Below are 24,672 nucleotides of genomic sequence, written 5' to 3'. Positions count from 1 at the left end.
TTTGTGAAAACCACTCATTGACTGCATGTTAAAATCATAAAAATTTGGGTGCACCCCCCCCCCCCCCCCCCCATTTTCGGATCCCCTTTTAAATCCTAGATCCGCCACTGCATTATCTTGTCACAATCACAATGATCATCACAACAATCCTACCAAGGATCACCCTTATGATGACCATAATCATCTTCATCTCCATATACATCATTATCATCATAATCATCATCATGCACCATCATCATTATCAACATCATATCATCAATATCTTCATCAACAACATAATTGTCATAAACACAAAAATGGACTCGAGTTGGCTTATAAATTAAAAAAACAAAAAATAAAATCTTTCAGATAATTATGTCAGTTCCATTATAAGCCAACCCGAGTCCACTTTGGTGCTTCACACATCAATTCCAGGACCAACCGAGACCGGTTTAAAATCTTTATGCAAACTCAATCCAGTTTTCAAATGGCATCATCTATACATTGTGCCACCTCCACAGGCCACCTCAGTCCATATCTAACACTTTTCTAAGACCACTTGAAGCACAATCCAATACAGTCCACTCCTGTTATAACGACATTTGGAAAAGTGCATAACATGCATTGTATCTAAACTCGATATAACAGGAATACTGTAATCTAATATGATAACACTATTACAACTTGAAACCTATTCACTCACTCCTCAAAGAAATAAGAATCATTGTATAACAATGCACATACACTGTACATGGCACATAGAATTCATCTCTACAATTCATTCATGGACAACACCATCCCCTGATTAGTATTTCAATCACATAAATAAATTTAAACAGTTATTCATGAAACTATATTAAAAAATACTTTAATACAAATATAAACACTAATAGAAGCAACTTTATGCAACTTTTCATCTGTATCATTGTATTACGGTTGATCCAATTGTATATGTTAAACACTACACATGCATCACAGAAAAAAATAGTATACCCAAATTTAAAAGCATCATATATATATGTATAAATTGTATGACCTTGTTAGGTGGTCTGTCGTTCGACAGATCACCTATTGTTTTCGTCAGAATTTTCTTTCTTTATTTATTTATTTATTTATTATTATTATTATTATTATTTATTTTTATTTCTCCCCGTTTTTTGTTCATCGGTTAACTCAAGATCGGTTGTGTTAATTTCTTTCAATTTTGACACAGTCATAGGTCATTGTCATGAGACGTGACAGTAACCTTTTCAAGGTCATCAGGTCATCGTGACGTCATCCAGGCGCCATTTTGTGAAATCACGTTATCCATCATATCTTCATGATGCATAAGCAAAGGTCATTCATATTCATATCACATATACTTCAGGTCAAGGGTCAACAAGTCATGTCATCAAAGGTCACATAAAGGTCATGACGCGCACGTACGCGCGCGTCAAAATTTTAAAATGCTCAAAATCACTTAACTATTAAACGAGAGTACGAATCAGGTCATTTTAAGCATTTCAAAATTTTCCGTCCGTACATGTCACCGCGCGCGTTGCGCGCGCTCATAACGCGCGGAAAAGGTCAAATTCAAATTGTTTACATGATTTAGATTCCTCTTACCGTAAATGACAATTGACATTAATTTCCAGTCACCCTTGACCTTTCATAAGGCCGTGAGCGCGCGTCAAAGTTCAAAATCCGCGCGTGCTGCTATGGGAAATATAATGCAAATTTGATCAAAAACATGACATTTTAAGAATCAAAATAGCTCTTCAGATAATCAATTGATCCCAACTTTTATATCATGGTTGGAAAAACCATGAGTTGGAGATATGATTTCATGTGTAATTTGACCCTCAATTAACTCATGACGTCATCATAATGGCCTCCGAACTCAAAATTTTAATTTGCATATTATGACGTCAGCAGATTTTTGGAAAATTGATTGTATCTCTGTAAATATTGATCAATTTTCTTTCAAATTTTGATATGTTCTACCTGAGAATATTCTCTACAAAAGCAGTCATCACGATATTTCATTTTGACAATGGTATCATGGCGTATTTTTGCGATTAAAGGAGGCATGTCAATTTTTCACATTTTGCGTGTATTCTCTATGGGACATGACTTTTTCTCAAAACTGGATTCTACATTCTCGTCTTTCGCGAGCCATATCTCCGTCGTTTTATCTTTGTTTACGCTGAGCTTTGAGTGTGTTGTAGCTGAGACAATAAGCTATCACAAGTGTGCCCTTTATTTCTCGATCAGATGCCGGGATCATGCTCATATCTCACATACAAAGTGGGATTTGATAATTCCATTTTCCGTTTACGTGTAATCTCTATGGGAAATGTTTTGGTATATCGGTAACGCACTTGACTTCCGACCTCGAGGTCCCTGGTTCGAGTCCGGGCGTCTCCAACAATTTTTTTTCTTCACTTTTTTTTCTTTTTGACCTTTCACTCTACCATCTCCTTTGAATATTAAAACACGTACAATTGCAAATAATGTAATAAACAACCATATTTACTTTATTATTACCCTATTATCACTAGATCCATTACTTTTGGCGTGTAATCCTTATGGGAGATGACTTTTTCTCAAATCTGGATTCTACATTCTTGTCTTTTGCGAGCAATATCGCTGTTATTTCTGCTTGGTTTTTGTTGATTTTTGAGTATGTTGTAGCTGAGACTATACGCTATCTAAATGTTCTCTAATTTTGTTCAGTCTGATGTCATCGTGGTCTGTTGATGATAATCATCAACATCATCATGATCATCATGATCATCATCATCGTCATCCCCATTACTATCAAGATCATCATCATCATGATCATCATGATGATCATCATTGTTTACATGTCTATATAACTTCTCCCTTTCTCAATATAGTAAATATTATAATCTCTCATAAGACTTGAAGACAGACCACCTAATTCGTCCCCATGACGAATTAAATTTCTAGTTTTATTTCATGTTAAAGATTAACTTATATTCTCTTCAATAATACAGAACTTAATTACTTTCATGGTAAGTTATACCTTATGAGGAAATAAGAGTACAGGGTACTTTTTTATGGGATGCACTATAACATATTTTGTTTTAAACTGTGCTAATAACTACTAAAATCTTCACAACAAATAAAACATTACAAATTAAATCTACCCCAGATGTGTATACTTTGCTCCTATTGTGAAACATTTCAAATGTTAATTTCTTGCAACAATCTAAACTTAGTAAATAACATTTTTTCAAATATTTCCTTACTTTCTGACGTACAATTAACACATTTTAGGAAAGCAATCATTCATATACATCTTTACACTTGACCTATTAATATCCATACGGCACAGGAATATTACCGGATCGATATAACTTTCATACGGAACGTATAATCTCTGTAATCATATTTTTTTTTACTTACTCTCTGTCATACAATTAACACATTTTAAGAAAGCAATGATTCAAATGCAACTTAATACTTGACCATGAACAGAAATATCTATAATGCACAAGAAAATTGTAACATATCTTACAGGATCAAACTTTCAAACCCAACAGTTTCAAACAAAACGCAAACAATGTGACGGAAGTTGATAAAATAGAACAATTATAACCAACATTATGGAGAATATTCTCAATACTCCCCCCCCCCAAAAAAAAGGTTGTCAGGCTCCAAAACTAACACTTAAAATTCACCTTTAAAATTACATGTATATAGTATAAATTGCTAACAAAAATATAAACAAGACAATTTATACAACTACGTCTAATATGCCTCCCCCTTAAAACAAATTATTTCAAAAAAGGGTGACATCTGTGGCCCTTGACCTTTAACCTCTGTATTCCAACAGTTAAAACCAACAACTATGTATAACCATATCCAAAACAACAAAATCACATTTAAATGTACGATTGGGGTCAAAAGTTTACATATCATAGAAAATATAAAACAAACATTTTTACCACAATAACAAAAATAAACTTCATTTTTTTAATAAAAATGGAGTTTTGCATATATTTGGTAAGATAATTTTTTGGAGGTTTTTCTGTTTAGTGAAAATTTAATACATGTTTACATAGGAAAAACATAATAATACTATATTTCTAACTAAAGTATGCATGTCTAGGTATTTGGTTTGTTTACCAATATAACAGTATCAAAAATAGTTTCATTAGCATCATGCTCATCTGGAAAACAATTAAATAATCATACTTTCTGCACAACATAATTGATAATACTTACATTGATTCAATCTAGGTCAAATGTTACATATCTAAAATAATTAGTGGCACTGCCTGTAATTTGCATTATTTTTGATTATCCATATTTTTTCAAGCAAGATCACAAAAATGAAAGCTCTATTGAGTGTATACCTTTTATTTTTATTATCTTACTTTCTGACCTACAATTAACACATTTTAGGAAAGCAATCATTCATATACATCTTTACACTTGACCTATTAATATCCATACGGCACAGGAATATTACCGGATCGATATAACTTTCATACGGAACGTAAAATCTCTGTAATCATATTTTTTTACTTACTCTCTGTCATACAATTAACACATTTTAAGAAAGCAATGATTCAAATGCAACTTAATACTTGACCATGAACAGAAATATCTATAATGCACAAGAAAATTGTAACATATCTTACAGGATCGAACTTTCAAACCCAACAGTTTCAAACAAAACGCAAACAATGTGACGGAAGTTGATAAAATAGAACAATTATAACCAACATTATGGAGAATATTCTCAATACTCCCCCCCCCCAAAAAAAAAAGGTTGTCAGGCTCCAAAACTAACACTTAAAATTCACCTTTAAAATTACATGTATATAGTATAAATTGCTAACAAAAATATAAACAAGACAATTTATACAACTACGTCTAATATGCCTCCCCCTTAAAACAAATTATTTCAAAAAAGGGTGACATCTGTGGCCCTTGACCTTTAACCTCTGTATTCCAACAGTTAAAACCAACAACTATGTATAACCATATCCAAAACAACAAAATCACATTTAAATGTACGATTGGGGTCAAAAGTTTACATATCATAGAAAATATAAAACAAACATTTTTACCACAATAACAAAAATAAACTTCATTTTTTTAATAAAAATGGAGTTTTGCATATATTTGGTAACATAATTTTTTGGAGGTTTTTCTGTTTAGTGAAAATTTAATACATGTTTACATAGGAAAAACATAATAATACTATATTTCTAACTAAAGTATGCATGTCTAGGTATTTGGGTTTGTTTACCAATATAACAGTATCAAAAAAAATTTTTTTTAACATCATGCTCATCTGGAAAACAATTAAATAATCATACTTTCTGCACAACATAATTGATAATACTTACATTGATTCAATCTAGGTCAAATGTTACATATCTAAAATAATTAGTGGCACTGCCTGTAATTTGCATTATTTTTGATTATCCATATTTTTTCAAGCAAGATCACAAAAATGAAAGCTCTATTGAGTGTATACCTTTTATTTTTATTATCTTACTTTCTGACCTACAATTAACACATTTTAGGAAAGCAATCATTCATATACATCTTTACACTTGACCTATTAATATCCATACGGCACAGGAATATTACCGGATCGATATAACTTTCATACGGAACGTAAAATCTCTGTAATCATATTTTTTTACTTACTCTCTGTCATACAATTAACACATTTTAAGAAAGCAATGATTCAAATGCAACTTAATACTTGACCATGAACAGAAATATCTATAATGCACAAGAAAATTGTAACATATCTTACAGGATCGAACTTTCAAACCCAACAGTTTCAAACAAAACGCAAACAATGTGACGGAAGTTGATAAAATAGAACAATTATAACCAACATTATGGAGAATATTCTCAATACTCCCCCCCCCCCCCCAAAAAAAAAAAAGGTTGTCAGGCTCCAAAACTAACACTTAAAATTCACCTTTAAAATTACATGTATATAGTATAAATTGCTAACAAAAATATAAACCAGACAATTTATACAACTACGTCTAATATGCCTCCCCCTTCAAACAAATTATTTCAAAAAAGGGTGACATCTGTGGCCCTTGACCTTTAACCTCTGTATTCCAACAGTTAAAACCAACAACTATGTATAACCATATCCAAAACAACAAAATCACATTTAAATGTACGATTGGGGTCAAAAGTTTACATATCATAGAAAATATAAAACAAACATTTTTACCACAATAACAAAAATAAACTTCATTTTTTTAATAAAAATGGAGTTTTGCATATATTTGGTAACATAATTTTTTGAAGGTTTTTCTGTTTAGTGAAAATTTAATACATGTTTACATAGGAAAAACATAATAATACTATATTTCTAACTAAAGTATGCATGTCTAGGTATTTGGGTTTGTTTACCAATATAACAGTATCAAAAATAGTTTCATTAGCATCATGCTCATCTGGAAAACAATTAAATAATCATACTTTCTGCACAACATAATTGATAATACTTACATTGATTCAATGTAAGTCAAATGTTACATATCTAAAATAATTAGTGGCACTGCCTGTAATTTGCATTATTTTTGATAACCCATATTTTTTCAAGCAAGATCACAAAAATGAAAGCTCTATTGAGTGTATACCTTTTATTTTTATTATCTTAGATGTATGAAAGAAGTTTCTTGAAAGTTACCAAAAGCAAAAATAATAATAAAACTAAAGGAAAATACAGGCAATGTACATCACCAATTATATCCAAATCAAAATAATATTAACATGAACATGTACTTTATACCTTCAACTAAAACCCAGAGCCATTAGTAAACAGAGTTTGGCCAACTCGGTTACATTTGGGTAACAACATGGCGCATTTTCTTTTGTATTGTGCTTGCCTAACAAAGCAATATGCGCCATGTTATAACCTAAACGAGCCGGGTTGGCCGAACTTTGTTTATTGATGGCTCTGCTAAAACCTATACATCCTAAGGTAAAGTCTTACATAAACTTAAACATCATCCTGTCTCAACCTGACGCACACCATGACCATCCCCTCCTGCCGGATGCTCAAGATCCCCCTTGTGGGCAGATGGTGCAGGTTTACTTCAATATTGGATTGACCATTGACGGTGACCTCGTATTCTGTTCCATCACATTCGAAAATCAATTCATATGGTAATTCCAGGCTGTAAGGAAACAGACAAACACAATATTAGATGAATATTCAAATAATCCCCAAACCAAACAATATTATGACAAGTGTTCTTCCAAACACGCTTTGATCCTACTCCTGTGTATAAATGGCACAAAAGGCTTTCTTCTCCAAACCTATATCACTTCATGATTTTAAAAAAGATGATTCTATACACCAAGAGAAAAATCAAATTAATAATACTGACAGTTCTGAATATTTCTTACAATGAAATTATTGCTTTAATTGGTCAAAAAATGAAGGCATATAGGGTTGTGGTCACGACAATGAATTGTGGAGAAAAAAATCTGTCTATAGATGCATCTGAAAGATGGTAACAGCTAGTTCACCTAATAATTGTTGTGGTTTTTGATGCTTTGGAATTGCCAAAATGATATTGATATGAAATTGCTTTAAATTGCTTTAATTGGTCAAAAACTGATGGCATAGTGTTGTGGTCATGACAATGAATTGTGAAAAAAAAATCAGTCTGTAGGTGGATTTGAAATATTTTTTTGAATTTCTTTTTTTTACAATATTCTGCTAAGAATCACATCCAACCCACAAATAAATGCATATATTGAGACTAGGCCTACATGTTTCCAATAGATATTTCATTTTTTTTATCTGTCATAATATGAGTATGTAGGAAGGCATTTGAAAAGTAATCTTTGCCACTGGACTATTTTACTAAACTATAGTTAAATATTATATTATGTCTAAATCAAATGAATATAATTTTTTTCACACTACAAGCTGTGCAGTAGATTCTCTGTTCTTCATGTCTTTATCAAAATTATTTCCACTGATATATATGTTCTTGTATAGATCTACAAACCATAACTCACAAAAGGAGAACACTTTAAATAAATTCATTAGTATAGCTGGTAAGTTACATACATGTACTTGTACATGTACCAGCTGATACAGACTTGCCTGATTTTACGATCAATAAAAACATGCAATATGACCTTTTGACCCCTCAATGACCTTTACCCTCATCAACAAACATGTTGTATTACCCACTGATAAAGGATGCAAAAATAAAGTTAGACCCTGACTGGACCAGAAAATGAAATAACTAAATTACACATCAAAAATAAGCTAATAAGCTACAAGACAACAAAACCAAATTTAAGCGTTTTTCATTGGCCATCTACACTGTAGCTAGAAAGTGATTCCTTCCAAAACACTCAAAAATTGGCAGCTTCAAAATTGGTACTTTATACTTCAATTACAAAGTGGCCTGAATTATTGCTACATTGGTGAGTAACATCAAAGAATGTGCATATAGACGTCTAGCAGCCAGGAATGATTGTGTTTGCCCTTTCATTTCATAATAGACCCTCAACACACACAGGTCCACAGTTATGGAATGGTTTGGTTTTTTTTCCCTGAAGGGCAAACCCATAATCGTGCCTGTCTACCGGACAGCTATAGCATATTCCATGCACATCATTTGACGTCACTCCCCTGCACTATACAATTAAAAGTCATTTTCAAGTACTGGGGACCGGGGGGAGAGAATAGCCTAGTTGAGGTACAATCATGTATACCAATATGAAAATTAAGATTTAGTTTTGTATATTTATATTATTTTCCTACTTAGCTTTCCATTGATACAAGTTGTATTTGGGCAGTTCCAAGGGTACGGCGTTATTCAGAAACAAATTTCAGCATCCAAACAAATTTATCATCCATACTTTAATCTTTATTTACCAGTACAAAGAAATGGTACACGACAATAGTTGTTGGTATATACCCATGCACTTTTCAAAATAATAATATTTGTTGTAGTGATCCACTTAATTAATGAGATATAAATATTCATAAGCTTGCATGGTTACGGAGTGACGCAAAATGGACATGCATATTTGAGCAGAAAACATTTTGCTTAAACTGGGTGAACTTTAAATAGATATCACAAGTTTGAGTTATTGATTGGATATGGTGTTCTTGGTGTCTTTCATAAGAAAATTGGTTGATTATTTTGTGATACGGAGTGGTATCTGGTTTCCCTGTGTATTTTGGGGTATTTTGTGAGAAGAAATGCTTGTAAAGACAAAAGTTTGTTAGAGTATAGTCCATGATAATTACTTTAAGCCAAAAAAATCAGAGAAAAGCAACTAGATATTTAAAGCACCATAGTCCCATATGTGCAAATTTGGGTTTGATCAATTATTCAGCGTAAGAAAACTGAATCTCATAATGTTTGAACTTAAAGACATAGGCTAACGTTGTAGGCATATAATTTAAAAAATATCAAAATCAAGAGGAATATGTATGGATAGCTTTATGTCAACTCAAAAACCCCAAAAGCATCAAAAATTTGGAATGAAACGCTTTAGATAAGTATACGTCTAAAACACAGATTTTGAGTATTTATTCTCGCCGCGAGAAAAATTACAACGGCCGTTACAAGAATCGATCACTAGATATCGTTAAATATCATTTTCAAACATTGCTTCAGATTTTCAATATTTAAAAATACTTCCCATAGATATTACGATTTGAGACATTCCGATTGGTCTTCCTAATTAACTCATACGTTTATACCATTTTCAAGGAACAAAATTAGATTTAAAAGAAATTTAACAAGAAAATTGCAAGAACCAACCGTTAAAAAAAGATTGATATCGTTTCCAAACATATTGTATCACATTTTCGCTATTTGAAAAAAAATTCCTGTAGATATTTTCATATGACACTTTCAGATTGGTGTTTTTAAACTATAACTCATGTACGTTTAAATCATTTTCAAGTAGTAAAACAAGCTTTTTTAAAATCCTAAAGACGTTAGCCAATGCCTTTAAATGATTGGTTGTAAAGAGGCCTTTGTGTTAATTTCAGATCCTAATTTGCATTTACAAATTAAGGCACAGTACCACATTAAAGTTTCAGCTCCATGCATGCACTTCAGCTTGGAATTGCCCATTTACTCACCGAGTATCACTCAACCTATATGACTGAGTGGATGCAAAAATATAACGCAACAAAGAATAAGAAAATAACAAAAATTGGAATTCCCTATACTTTAACACATATGCCTCCACCGTACGTAGGATCCTCCACCATACATGTAGGATCCTCCACTCTCTACCCTATACTCACTCAAATTATCTTTGTATAAAAACTAGGACGACAAAGCTGAAACTTCACAGACATGTAACCTGATAATTTATCTACAATATGAGACATTGTACAGCTCATGACTGTACATTGTTTTCATGCTATGTGAAAAAATGTGATAATTTTTCCTCCAAAATGTAACGCCTCCACCCTCTTACTATACCCCAATGTGACACATGACCTTATGATCAACTATAATCATTATGACACAAAAAAAGCCGAAAATAACACATACTTCAATGAGCAATTCCCACTTTTATAAAGGACACAAAACAAGGCTGCGCAGGAATTCATTATTCATTTAACATGCTTATGTGCCGCCATATGGGTCAAAATCAATAACGGCATAAATCAACTAACGAAGACAAAAGCAAACTAAAAGTCAAAACAATTAAACATTAATAATACATGTATGAAAACAAACCGTTAACCATTACATTTTTACATTTAAATATTGATTGTCTATTTTTAACTTGTAGTTTAATTATGACTATGTTAGCTGATTTATTACATTATTAATTTTGATCCCCATGGCAACCCATACGCCTGTCATAAATGAATAGCTAATTCCTGCACAGCCTCTTTTTTGTGTCCTTTACAAAAATGGACATTGCTCACTGAAGCATGCATTATTTTTAGACTTTTTGTGTCATGATAATATTTGAGGATATATGAACTTTTTCTACATAGTATATAAACATTTCCCCCAAGAACCATTTAGTTTTTATTTGGTAGACATTTTGAAAATGTATAGTTTTCATTGACACGCACTGTATAGAGGACTTCCACTTCCCTTTTCCACAAAATCTCAAAATTGATATTTGACCCCAACCAACTGATACAACAGTTTCAATGAACGCCAAAGATACATAGTTCCTGCAATACCACAAGAATGACAAACACAAACAGACCAACACACGTCAACCCAACAAAATTACCCTTTTTTACCTCTGGTAGACAAAATGTTGAAACAAAAAATATATTTAAATTCAAACAAACTTACTTGTCACTCGTAAGAGCAATAACTTGGCCAGTCTTATCCTCATCATTCATTACCACTGGCTGCAATAAAACAAACATAAAGATATATAGCACATATGTGCAACAACAAAATAAATATGAAATTAACATAGTAAATTAAAACCCAATTCATTTCAAAATAATTCATAGAATAACAATCCACATTTCACAGAAAAAATAGCATAATGCCATGTAATATAAACTTACAACCCCAAAATGGTGTTTATTGTATGCTTTTCCAACTCTTCCTGCTTAACATCTCCGCTAATGCTTTGACTGCAATAAGATGCAGAATGCACATTTTGCAATTGCCTACATGTATACCCATTGATCAACCTGTCTGATTATTCTTAAAGTCAAAATAGGGGCTTTATTCTTTGACCTTTACTCAACAACAGATGGCACTATACAATAACAGCTAGTATTGTAACAATCTCCAATTCTTCATTTATACCATGTATGTCATGTATCCAAGAACAAATATGGATTTTATTGAATCAATTGTTATTGTTGGCATAAATCTAAAAGCACAATTTCTTTTTCCCAGACATTTATCAAAACTTTGTGGTGACACTGCTCAAAAACATAACTCTGTCATGCATTACATATCATATTTACCGGGGGCTTCTAATCAAAACGTTTCTTGGAACATACCAGTATAATAAAAACTAAACCAACTTAATCATAATTCTTTTGAGAAAATTCAGTGCCTTTGATATCATATATCCATGATAAAGCTATTAATAATATTACTATATTAATATTTATAATGCACTTTTCCCATATAAAGGCTCTAAAATCGCTATATTATTACCCCGTTCCTTGAATTCAATTCCAGCTGCCATTTAACATTTTATAGGCGTGTATATCATCCTCCCAGGTATGCATCTACACCTGGATGGAGTGAAGCTAATGTAAGTAAAATGCCTTGCCCAAGGAAATAAGTGCCGGGGATCAAACCCACTTTCAACTTTTCAACTATTGTATGCATACAAACCTCAACACGCATGGCTGACGTCGAATCCAATTGTTTTACGTTGTTCCATTCCGAAACCTCCACACACTCGATTTTGAGTCGATCATTTATGTGAATGGGAATGTCCGTATGTTCTTCCCAGAGGCTAAGCCGAATGGACTCCTCTCCGTCATTTAACGAGACTGTGCGTATTCTCTTCCCTCCTGCGACATTACGGACTTCTCCAACCTACACAAATACAAAATATGAACTACAAAACTCACCCATAGTTCAAATATACTAATAAATAAAAACTTATAAACCTAAAATATACAATGTAGGCCGTACCCAAAAATTACAGGGCCACTCTTTATATTTCCATTTCAAATGAATCTCATTGCAAAAGCATTGCCAGGTTCAAGAAATGAGATTATCGTAGCAAACAATATCGTAAATGCAAGATTCCATAGCAGTTTGCAGAAAATCCATCCCTATTTGGGTGATGGGCTCAAACTTTAAGTCCAACAATTACCAAAAGAGCCCCTGGAACCTTAAATCGAAAAAACATGTTTCGACATTTGCAGATCAGGGAAACTTCCATTATGGGCGAGGGTGTGGAAGCAAAGCCCCCAGAACATCGTACAGATCGAGGGTAAAATTAATACACAAATACAAATAATTATCATACAACTGACAAAGCTTGGCATACATGTACATTGCTGCGGTCTCTTTTTTCCACCTCCGTCCACAGACTTAATTTGTACAGAAGTCAATGCGTGCGTACGAGTAAGTGGTCACTAAAATGTTGCAAAAAAAACAAAAAAAAAACACTTACCTCTTCCACATTCGCCATTACGCTAACACGCTTCTTCGTCGGCGACGCTTTTACTTGTGCAATGTTAAGAACAGGTGGGCTTAGGTAGTTCTGTACGATTTCATCCGGAAAATCAAAACCTGCAATCTTGTAGAAGAACTGAAATAAAAATGAAAAGAAAATTCATAAATTTCAATTAAAATCAGCTTTCCAATCATATCACAAATAGATACCCTCAAATTATAGACTCCAACCACTTATTTGTTGAGTGTTCAAAAGGCCCATTTCATTATTTATACATTCAATTTAACCCGATATTTGTTTTTAGCAACACCTATTGCTGATCCATCTCGAACAACACTGGTCAACTGGAAGAAGAAGAATAATTTTTCAGGCCTGACCCCCCCCCCCCCCAAGGGTCTAGGGTCTAGATCAAAGTTTGCTAGATCTACTTGTTTTTTTAAATTTTATTATTGATTTTTGCCTTGGTCTTGGATTTAGATGAAACTGGGTTTCAATCATGCTTTTGGTTTTGCTAGACCTATAAGTTGGTATTCTATTAGCCCTAGGAACGCAGGCAGCTTTGCAGGCAGCAAGAACGCAGGTTCTAACTTTTTAGGCTCATCCAAAATAAGTGAGTAATATTTTCATGCCATCCTCATAGCCTAGGGCAAAAATCTGAAAATATATTTTTTTAAATTATACCTACCTGGCATCTTTGTTCCTTCTTTAACAGTGACGGGCCATTTACTTTTTTTCCCCAAGATCATTTTTGTGCCAAATTCCGTGATTTAGACGGGTCGTTCATTTTTTCGCATGTTATATTCCCACTGTGACTGTTTTGAAACATCGCAAACGATACCGCGCACGCGCGCCATGCCGGCATTAAGCGTCGCTGGGTACCGTTTGCGAAGTTTCAAAATGGCAGTGGAATTATTATAATTATAACACGGGGAAAAAGTGAACGACCCGTCTAAATCACGGATTTTGGCACAGAAATGATCTTGGGAAAAAAAATTAAATAGCCCGTCACAGTTAAGGAAAGAACAAAGATGCCAGGTAGCTAAAAAAAAAATTAAAATATTTTCAGATTTTTGCCCTAGGATGGCATGAAAAAATGACTCACTTATTTTGGATAGATGAGCCTAAAACGCAGGCAGCAAAGCTGCCTGCATTCTCTAGATCTGGCCTAGGCACAATAAGTTAGTTACCAATACCAAATTATTGTAATTTCTTGCATTAAGACATCCTTAAAAATTAAGGTTATAGTTAAATACAGATAGGGGTACTACTCTGTCTAGATCTACCAACCTTGGTGTTATGGTTGACCAGTGCCTTCTTAGCGATTCTGTCTATAACAATATTCTTGGCTCCAAATGATGTAAGCACCTCAAGAGCTTCCAATTTCCGTACCACAGCTTGCATCCCAATTAGATCGTTGACAAATATGTCAAATAATTCCTCGGGATGCCCTTCCACCCCCACTTTGCCTTGCATAAACGCACGTCCACTTCTCGAGTTCTTGACAATGAAATTTCCAACCAACAGAAGTTTGGTAATGCTCGACATCTTAATTATCACGCAACAATACCGGTCGGTACTACCAGCGCAGCTAATTCTATATCATCTGCTGACGAACCTCAGCGCGCCATGCACCGGTCACATCTATAATACCAATTTATAAAAGCCATGTGTCAGCATTATTTGATGGAAAATTTTGGGATATACAATGTACGAGTAGCCTAGAGGAGCTAATAAAATAACCTTGCTTTAAAATAAATAATAAAAAATCCTAACCAAAGACTATGAATTCCAGCAATACATTTGATTTTAATGATCGTACGTTAAAAGTTAAATAGGTCTAACAACACCAAGTAAGATGAAATCACATGAGTTTTCATAATCCCCCCCCCCCATCCTAAATGGACACGTCTATAACACGGTACCCTAAATATAGGCATATTACTGGACAAGACGCCGCATGAATTTTGCATAATTAAATAACGTCACATAAAAAAAGAAAGAAAAAAAAAAAAACATAGAGGAAGACATTGCTCCTCCCCACAGAACAAAGCAGTAACTGTAATGGAATGTATTGTGCAGTATTTTATTTACAACACTATATGAAATCTGATTCACTGACGTGCATATTGTTGTTGTTTTCCAGTTTTCACGCTCTCTTTCTGTCTCTCTTCTTTAAATCTCTAACACACGTTCTCAGCCTGTCCTATTATTTTTCCTTTCCCCCCCTCTCTCTCTCTCTCTCTCTCGGTGTATTTCTTACACTTCTAGTGGGGGTTGTTAGGGATATTTTGGTTCACATTCTTCCAAAAGCACCAAATTTGGCACATGGGTTGCCCATACCATACTATTTCGATTTTTGGTTGGCACCCGAGAAGGACGTCCCCTCGGGCCGCTGTAATGGTCAAACCAAAATGGCCGCTATCTTAGTGAGATGTCGACTGTACTTTCTATTTTAAAAAAGGGCTAAAATAGCACAAATTGATACTAATCTGGGGTTATATGGGTCAGTGAATCTGAATATGATGCTATTTAACCGATTTGATGTCATCATATTGCCCTAGTGGCTCTATAATGTTCATACTGATAAAAACAGTAATTTATGGGAACATTATTCTATATGACAACAAAGAAACGTTCCATCTATAGGAATTGTGTGAAAGTAGGTGTGTTATTAGGGTCTATGACATCTCGCAAGTACCTGGGTGTTGTCATCACATACACGACGTGCAACCAGCACATTGCTAGCTTGTTCCACAAACCAAACAACACTCGTGTTTTGTTCTCGAGAAAACTTAACATTAACTTCAGACCATGGCATATGCCTATAGAAAGTCGGTCTATAAGTGGAATATTGTGTGCGCTGTTATTTGAAACATAGTAATCTTCATAATTTTCCCAACAATTTGATACCATGTAAAGCATTTCATGACCATTGATAACGGAATGAGCGTCCGTTCAAGATGGACGTACGTGCGCGCGAGTTTTCTCAATACATAACATGGCCAAAAATATGCCTACATGTACACAAAATCCATTATAACTCTTCAGGATGAACGGGAGCCCCCATTTTTTTTCTTCATATTTGGATAGAATATGAGTCGGGAATATGATTTCATGTCTTTTTTTGTCCAAAAGTATATCATGACGTCATCATAACGGCCTAAGAACTTAAAAATACTAATTTTTACTTAATGACGTCATAACTTTTGTACAAAATTGAGTGTACATGAACATGTATCTCAGTGCATATTGGTTGTTTTCTATCAATTTTGGAGATGGTATAGCTGAGACGATTTTATACGAAAGTTGTGTATTTTATTTTTGATTTAGGTCACGGCATCATGGTCTAAATTTGCAATTAAAAGGATGTCATTTTTCACATTTCACATTACAGTACATACCACCGATAATTAGGTGGTATGTATCACATACCACCCTCTTGTTAGGTGGTCTGTCAACGACAGATCACCTATTGTTTTCGTCAGAATTTTCTTTCTTTATTTATTTATTTATTTATTCACTTTTTTGTGGACAAGATAACTCAAGATCAGTTTGATCAATTTCGTTCAACTTTGGCACAGTCATAGGTCATTGTCATGAGACGTGACAGAAACATTTTCAAGGTCATCAAGTCATCGTGACGTCATCCAGGCGCCATTTTGTGAAATCACGTTATCCATCATATCTTCATGACGCATGAGCAAAGGTCATTCATATTCATATCACATACACTTCAGGTCAAGAGTCAACAACGCATGTCATCAAAGGTCACATAAAGGTCATGACGCGCACGTACGCGCACGTCAAAATTTTAAAATGCTCAAAATCACTTAACTATTGAACGAGAGTACGAATCAGGTCATTTTAAGCATTTCAAATTTTTCCGTCCGTACGTGTTCCCCGCGCGCGTTGCGCGCGCGCACAGCGCGCAGAAAACGTCAAATTCAAATTTTGTACATGATTTAGATTCCTCTTACCGTAAATGACAATTTACATTAATTTCAGTCACTCTTGACCTTTCATAAGGCTGTGAGCGCGCGTCAAAGTTCAAAATCCGCGCGTACTGCTATGGGCAATATAATGCAAATTTGATCAAAAACACGACATTTTAAAAATCAAAATAGCTCTTCAGATAGTCAATTGACCCCAACTTTTATATCATGGTTGGAAAAAACATGAGTTGGAGATATGATTTCATGTCTCATTTGACCCTCAATTAACTCATGACGTCATCATAATGGCCTCCAAACTCAAAATTTTAATTTTCATATTATGACGTCAGCAGATTTTTGGAAAATTGATTGTATCTCTGTAAATATTCATCAATTTTCTTTCAAATTTTGATATGTTCTACCTGAGAATATTCTCTACAAATGCAGTTTCCACAATATTTCATTTTGACAAAAGCATCATGGCGTATTTTTAAGATTAAAGGAGGCATGTCAATTTGTCACATTTTGCGTGTATTCTCTATGGGACATGACTTTTTCTCAAAACTGGATTCTACATTCTCGTCTTTCGCGAGCAATATCTCCGTCGTTTTATCTTTGTTTACGCTGAGCTTTGAGTATGTTGTAGCTGAGACAATAAGCTATCACAGGTGTGCCCTTTATTTTTCGATCAGATGCCGGGATCATGCTCATATTTCACTTACAAAGTGGGATTTGAGAATTCCATTTTCCGTTTACGTGTAATCTCTATGTGAAATGTTTTGGTATATCGGTAACGCACTTGACTTCCGACATCGAGGTCCCTGGTTCGAGTCCGGGCGTCTCCAACAATTTTTTTTCTTCACTTTTTTTTCTTTTTGACCTTTCACTGTACCATCTCATTTGAATATTAAAACACGTAGAATCGCAACAAATGTAATAAACAACTATATTTAATTTATTATTACCCTATTATCACTTGATCCATTACTTTTTGCTTGTAATACTTATGGGAGATGACTTTTTCTTAAATCTGGATTCTACATTCCTGTCTTTTGCGAGCAATATCGCCGTTATTTCCGCTTGTTTTTTGTTGATTTTTGAGTATAATGTAGCTGAGACTATATGCTATCTACATCTCCCTCATTTTTTCAATTAGATGTCAGGATCATGCTCACGATCATGATCATGATCATGATCATCAACATCATCATCGTCATCATCAACATTATCATTATCATCGTCATCATCGTCATCACCATTACTATCAAGATCATCATCATCATCATCATCATTGTTTACATGTCTATATAACTTATCCCATTCTCAAATCTATCATAAGACTTAGACAGACCACCTTATTCGTCTTCGTGACGAATTTAAGTCTAGTTAGGTGGTCTGTTGAAAACAGATCACCTATTGTTTTCGTCAGAATTTTCTTTATTATTATTATTATTCTTTATTTTTATTTATTTCCTACACTTTTTTGTGCCTAGGATAACTCAAGTTCGGTTTCGTCAATTTCATTCAATTTTGGCACAGTCATAGGTCATTGTCATGAGACGTGACAGGAACATTTTCAAGGTCATCACGTCATCGTGACGTCATCCAGGCGCCATTTTGTGAAATCACGTTATCCATCATATCTTCATGATGCATAAGCAAAGGTCATTCATATCCATATCACATATATTTCAGGTAAAGGGTCAAAAGGTCATGTCATCAAAGGTCACATAAAGGTCATGACGCGCGCGTACGTGCGCGTCAAAATTTGAAAATGCTCAAAATCACTTTACTATTAAAGGAGAGTACGAATTAGGTCATTTTAAGCATTTCAAAATTTTCCGTCCGTACGTGTCCACGCGCGCGTTGCGCGCGCTCACAACGCGCGGAAAAGGTCAACTTCATTTTTTTTTACATGATTTGGATTCCTCTAACCGTAAATGACAATTTACATTAATTTCAGTCACTCTTGACCTTTTATAAGGCCGTGAGCGCGCGTCAAAGTTCAAAATCCGCGCGGGCTGCTATGGGCAATATAATGCAAATTTGATCAAAAACATCCCATTTTAAAAATCAAAATAGCTCTTCAGAGAGTCAATTGACCCCAACTTTTATATCATGGTTAGAAAAAACATGAGTTGGAGATATGATTTCATGTGTCATTTGACCCTCAATTAACTCATGACGTCATCATAATGGCCTCCGAACTCATAATTTCAATTTTCATATTATGACGTCAGCAGATTTTTTGAAAATTGATTGTATCTCTGTAAATGTTGATCAATTTTCTTTCAAATTTTGATATGTTCTACCTGAGATTATTCTCTACAAATGCAGTAACCACGATATTTCATTTTGACAAAGGCATCATGGCGTATTTTTAAGATTAAAGGAGGCATGTCAATTTTTCACATTTTGCGTGTATTCTCTATGGGACATGACTTTTTCTCAAAACTGGATTCTACATTCTCGTCTTTCGCGAGCAATATCTCCGTCGTTTTATCTTTGTTTACGCTGAGCTTAGAGTATGTTGTAGCTGAGACAATAAGCTATCACAAGTGTGGCCTTTATTTTTCGATCAGATGCCGGGATCATGCTCATATTTCACTTACAAAGTGGGATTTGAGAATTTCATTTTCCGTTTACGTGTAATCTCTATGTGAAATGTTTTGGTATATCGGTAACGCACTTGACTTCCGACCTCGAGGTCCCTGGTTCGAGTCCGGGCGTCTCCAACAATTTTTTTTCTTCACTTTTTTTTCTTTTTGACCTTTCACTGTACCATCTCATTTGAATATTAAAACACGTAGAATCGCAAATAATGTAATAAACAACTATATTTAATTTATTATTACCCTATTATCACTTGATCCATTACTTTTTGCTTGTAATACTTATGGGAGATGACTTTTTCTTAAATCTGGATTCTACTTTCCTGTCTTTTGCGAGCAATATCGCCGTTATTTCCGCTTGTTTTTTGTTGATTTTTGAGTATAATGTAGCTGAGACTATATGCTATCTACATCTCCCTCATTTTTTCAATCAGATGTCAGGATCATGCTCATACTCATCATCGTCATCATCATCGTCATCAATATTATCATCATCATTATCATCATCATCATCAATTTCACCATCATCATCATCATTGTTTACATGTCTATATAACTTCTCCCATTCTCAAATCTATCATAAGACTTAGACAGACCACCTTATTCGTCTTCGTGACGAATTCAAGTCTAGTATTTTAATTGAATTTGTACAAAAACACAATTCAATTAAAATAAATTTGTGACCACTCTTTTGTGTGCACGATTACTCAAAATTGAACCGTCCAATTTCTTTCAAATTTAAGACAGTCATAGGTCATCATCTTAAGACGTGACAGGAACATTTTCAAGTTCATCAACATATCGTGACGTCATGCAGGCGCCATTTTGTGAAGTGCTCTGAGAATCAACTCATGATCATATCTTCATAACCGTAAATCATTTCTCATTCATATTTATAACGATTATGGTCAATATCCGTCCGGTCAACTTAAGGTCAATTAACGCGCGCGTACGCGTCCGTCCGCGCGTCGGTGCGCGCAAAAATAAAAAATGCTCATAATCACTTTTTGATCAAATTAGAGTACGTTTTAGGCCATTTCAAGCATTTCGAAAATTTCGAAAATTTTCGCAAGCATAAATTTGCGCGCATGTTTGTGTTCGTAATGGTCGTACGCAACCGAGAATCGCCTTTTTTTTTGTCTATCATAGTATTGCCCAATTTATTCCAAACGATTTGATACCATGTTTATCTCTTTATGACCATTAATAACGAAATGAGCGTCCGTTCAAGGTAAAGTCCGTTCGAACCCTCAATTAACTCATGACGTCATCATGATTGCCTCCGTTCAAGGTAAATGTCCGTGCGTGCGAGCTCTTGTAATACATAGCATATATGGGCAAAAACATGCCTATACAAAATCCATTGTAGCTCTTCAGAATGGATAGATACTCCCAATTCTTTTTCATATTTGGATAGATTATGAGTCGGAGATATGATTTCATGTCTCATTTGACACTCAATTAACTCATGACGTCATCATAATGGCCTCCGAACTCAAAATTTCAATTTGCATATTATGACGTCAGCATATTTTTGGAAAATTGATTGTATCTCTGTAAATATTGATCAATTTTCATCCAAATTTTGATATGTTCTAGCTGAGACAAATCTCTACAAATAAAGTCATGACGTATTTTTCATTTTGACAATGGCATCATGGCGTATTTTTGTGATTAAAGGAGGCATGTCAATTTTCACATTTTGCGTGTATTCTCTACGGGACATGACTTTTTCTCAAAACTGGATTCTACATTGTTGTCTTTCGCGAGCAACATCTCCGTCGTTTTATCTTCGTTTACGCTGAGCTTTGAGTATGTTGTAGCTGAGACAATGAGCTATAATAAGTGTGCCATTTTTTTTCTCGATCAGATGCCGGTATCATGCTAATATTTCACTTACAAAGTGGGATTTGAGAATTGTATTTTCCGTTTCCGTGTAATCTCTATGGGAAATATTTTGGTATATCGGTAACGCACTTGACTTCCGACCTCGAGGTCCCTGGATCGAGTCCGGGCGTCTCCAACAATTTTTTTTCATCAATTTGTTTACTTTTTGACGTGTCAATGATCATGAAACTTGAAGACAGACCACCTTATTCGTCTTCGTGACGAATTAAATTTCTAGTATTTTAATTGAATTTGTACAAAAACACAATTCAATTAAAATAAATTTGTGACCACTCTTTTGTGTGCACGATTACTCAAAATTGAACCGTCCAATTTCTTTCAAATTTAACACAGTCATAGGTCATTATCTTAAGACGTGACAGGAACATTTTCAAGTTCATCAACATATCGTGACGTCATCCAGGCGCCATTTTGTGAAGTGCTCTGAGAATCAACTCATGATCATATCTTCATAACCGTAAATCATTTCTCATTCATATTTATAACGATTATGGTCAATATCCGTCCGGTCAACTTAAGGTCAATTAACGCGCGCGTACGCGTCCGTCCGCGCGTCGGTGCGCGCAAAAATAAAAAATGCTCATAATCACTTTTTGATCAAATTAGAGTACGTTTTAGGCCATTTCAAGCATTTCGAGAATTTTGCGTGCGCACACCTTTCCGCGCGCATAAATTTGCGCGCACGTTTTTGTTCGTAATGGTCGAACGCAACCTTCAATCATCATTTTTTGTCTATCATAGTATATCTCATTTTTTGCCGAACAATTTGATACCATGTTTATCTCTTTATGACCATTAATAAGGAAATGAGCGTCCGTTTAAGGTAAATGTCTGTGCGTGCGAGCTCTTGTAATACATAGCATATATGGTCAAAAACATGCCTATACGAAATACATTATAGCTCTTTAGGATGCAAGTTGACCCCACATTTTTTTTGCGTGTCAAACTCGTGAGAAATAATCGAGCCAGTTGTAAATAACATCGCGCACCAGCTGCTGGTGACAATGACAATGTATATTACGCGTATAACAAAATGCGAACCATGCACGAACTCTATTGTGATGTCACAATCAGACCCTTGGCACACTGTTGCAGTGTATCGAAAATTCGTCAAGCACTGGATGCACAGTGCTTGTTTGACGATGTTTTTGCAACTTCTAATGCTAGGAAATCCTGTGGAGTGTAGGCTACATAATTTATAAGATAGTAATTTATAATTGATAAGATAGTATAAGATAGTAAGAGTTTCTTGTTTGCTCTAGATATCTGATGTGGTTAATAATACTAATATTTATTGCCTAATTCAGGGCAATACGACTTGCCATATATCATCCTCATCTTAGGTTCGGGCGATATACGTCGTATTGCCCAGAAGGCAGTCAATATTACTTAATTATGCATCATCATAATAATTGCTCAATATTTCGTTCATCAGTTCAGCTCATCAGTTTAGTTCAGTTCATCCGTTTAGCTCATCAATTCAGTTCATTTTACATCAGTTCAATTTATCAGTTCATCAGTTTATCAGTACTTCATTCATCAATTCATATCGTAATACAATAAATACATCATTTTTCATTAACATAATTTCATGGGGTAATTAAATTGAAGATGAGCATAATCATAAGAATTGAAGACAGACCACCTAATTCGTCCTCATGACGAATTAAATTTCTAGTTAGGTGGTCTGTTATCAACAGACCACCTATTGATTTCGTCAGAATTTTCTTTATTATTATTATTTATTTTTATTTCTTCCCGTTTTTTGTGCCCCGGATAACTCAAGTTTGGTCTGGTCAATTTGATTCAATTTTGGCACAGTCATAGGTCATTGTCATGACACGTGACAGGAACATTTTCAAGGTCATCATGTCATCGTGACGTCATCCAGGCGCCATTTTGTGTAATCACAATATCCATCATATCTCCATGATGCGTACTCAAAGTTCATTCATATTCATATCACATATACTTCAGGTCAAGGGTCAACAGGTCATGTCATCAAAGGTCACATAAAGGTCATGACGCGCGCGTATGTGCGCGTCAAAATTTAAAATTGCTCAAAATCACTTAACTACTAAAGGAGAGTACGAACTAGGTCATTTGAAGCATTTCAAAATTTTCCGTCCGTACTTGTCCCCGCGCGCGGTGCGCGCGCTCACAACGCGCGGAAAAGGTCAAATTCAATTTGTTTACATGATTTAGATTCCTCTTACCGTAAATGACAATTTACATTAATTTCAGTCACTCTTGACCTTTCATAAGGCCGTGAGCGCGTGTCAAAGTTCAAATTCCGCGCGTACTGCTATGGGCAATATAATGCAAATTTGATCAAAAACATGCCAATTTAAAAATCGAAATAGCTCTTCAGATAGTCCATTGACCCCCAATTTTTATATCATGGTTGGAGAAAGCATGAGTTGGAGATATGATTTCATACCACCCTGACTCGTACAAAGTGAAATAAAGTCATCATACTGGCATCTAAACTCAAACAAATGTATTTTGTTGATGACGTCATTTTTGTCTTTGTTTATTTGAGATTATCTCACTTATCGGTGATCGATTTTCTCCCACATTTTGATATGTTGTAGCTGAGATAATTCTCTATCAGAAATATGCCATTTATTTTTCATTTAGATGACGTCATCATTGTTAAATATTCGATTAAAGGCGACAATGCATAATTTGTCATATGTGCATGTTATGTCTATGGGAGGTCACTTTTTTCAAAACATGAATCTGCATGACAATGTGTTTTGACCAGTATCTCGGTTGTTATTCAACAGTTTTCTCCCAAATTTTAGTATGTTGTAGCTGAGACTATTTGCTATTTAGATATTTCCTTTTTTTTTCAATCAGATGTCAGGATCATGCTTGTGCTCATCATCATCATTAACATTATCGTTTTTATCATCATATAACATTATCATTATCATCATCATCATCACCTTTACTATCATGATCATCATCATGGTCATCATGATCATCATTGTTTACATGTCTATATAACTTCTCCCATTCTCAATTCTATCATAAGACTTAGACAGACCACCTTATTCGTCTTCGTGACGAATTAAATTTCTAGTATTTTAATTGAATTTGTACAAAAACAC

The 24,672-nt window shown here is 34.4% G+C and overlaps 1 protein-coding gene across 1 annotated transcript; it reads right to left on the bottom strand.

Moving 5' to 3' along the window:
* Positions 1-4,526: 4,526 nt before the first annotated feature.
* Positions 4,527-13,986, bottom strand: LOC115927506. Its single transcript, XM_030993516.1, has 5 exons — positions 13,790-13,986; positions 13,102-13,239; positions 12,309-12,515; positions 11,295-11,353; positions 4,527-7,157 (listed from the first exon to the last, which is right to left on the bottom strand). Exons 2-5 carry the CDS (start codon positions 13,117-13,119, stop codon positions 6,980-6,982), a joined length of 462 nt encoding a protein of 153 aa, XP_030849376.1. The 5' UTR covers positions 13,120-13,239; positions 13,790-13,986; the 3' UTR covers positions 4,527-6,979.
* Positions 13,987-24,672: the final 10,686 nt, after the last annotated feature.

Source organism: Strongylocentrotus purpuratus, unplaced genomic scaffold (assembly GCF_000002235.5).
Source record: "Strongylocentrotus purpuratus isolate Spur 01 unplaced genomic scaffold, Spur_5.0 spur5_scaffold_20, whole genome shotgun sequence".
NCBI lineage: Eukaryota > Metazoa > Echinodermata > Echinoidea > Camarodonta > Strongylocentrotidae > Strongylocentrotus > Strongylocentrotus purpuratus.
The sequence above is the reverse complement of the archived record's forward strand: the minus strand, read 5'-3'. Positions and strand labels throughout refer to the sequence as shown.

Bases quoted from the DNA above. Each gene is read 5' to 3' on its own strand.
- LOC115927506 (XM_030993516.1), bottom strand. The intron at 11,354-12,308 runs GTTTGTATGCAT...GTTTTATTGCAG, and splicing joins CGTCAGCCATGCGTGTTGAG to CCAGTGGTAATGAATGATGA. The intron at 7,158-11,294 runs GTAAGTTTGTTT...GTTTCCTTACAG, and splicing joins ATTGCTCTTACGAGTGACAA to CCTGGAATTACCATATGAAT.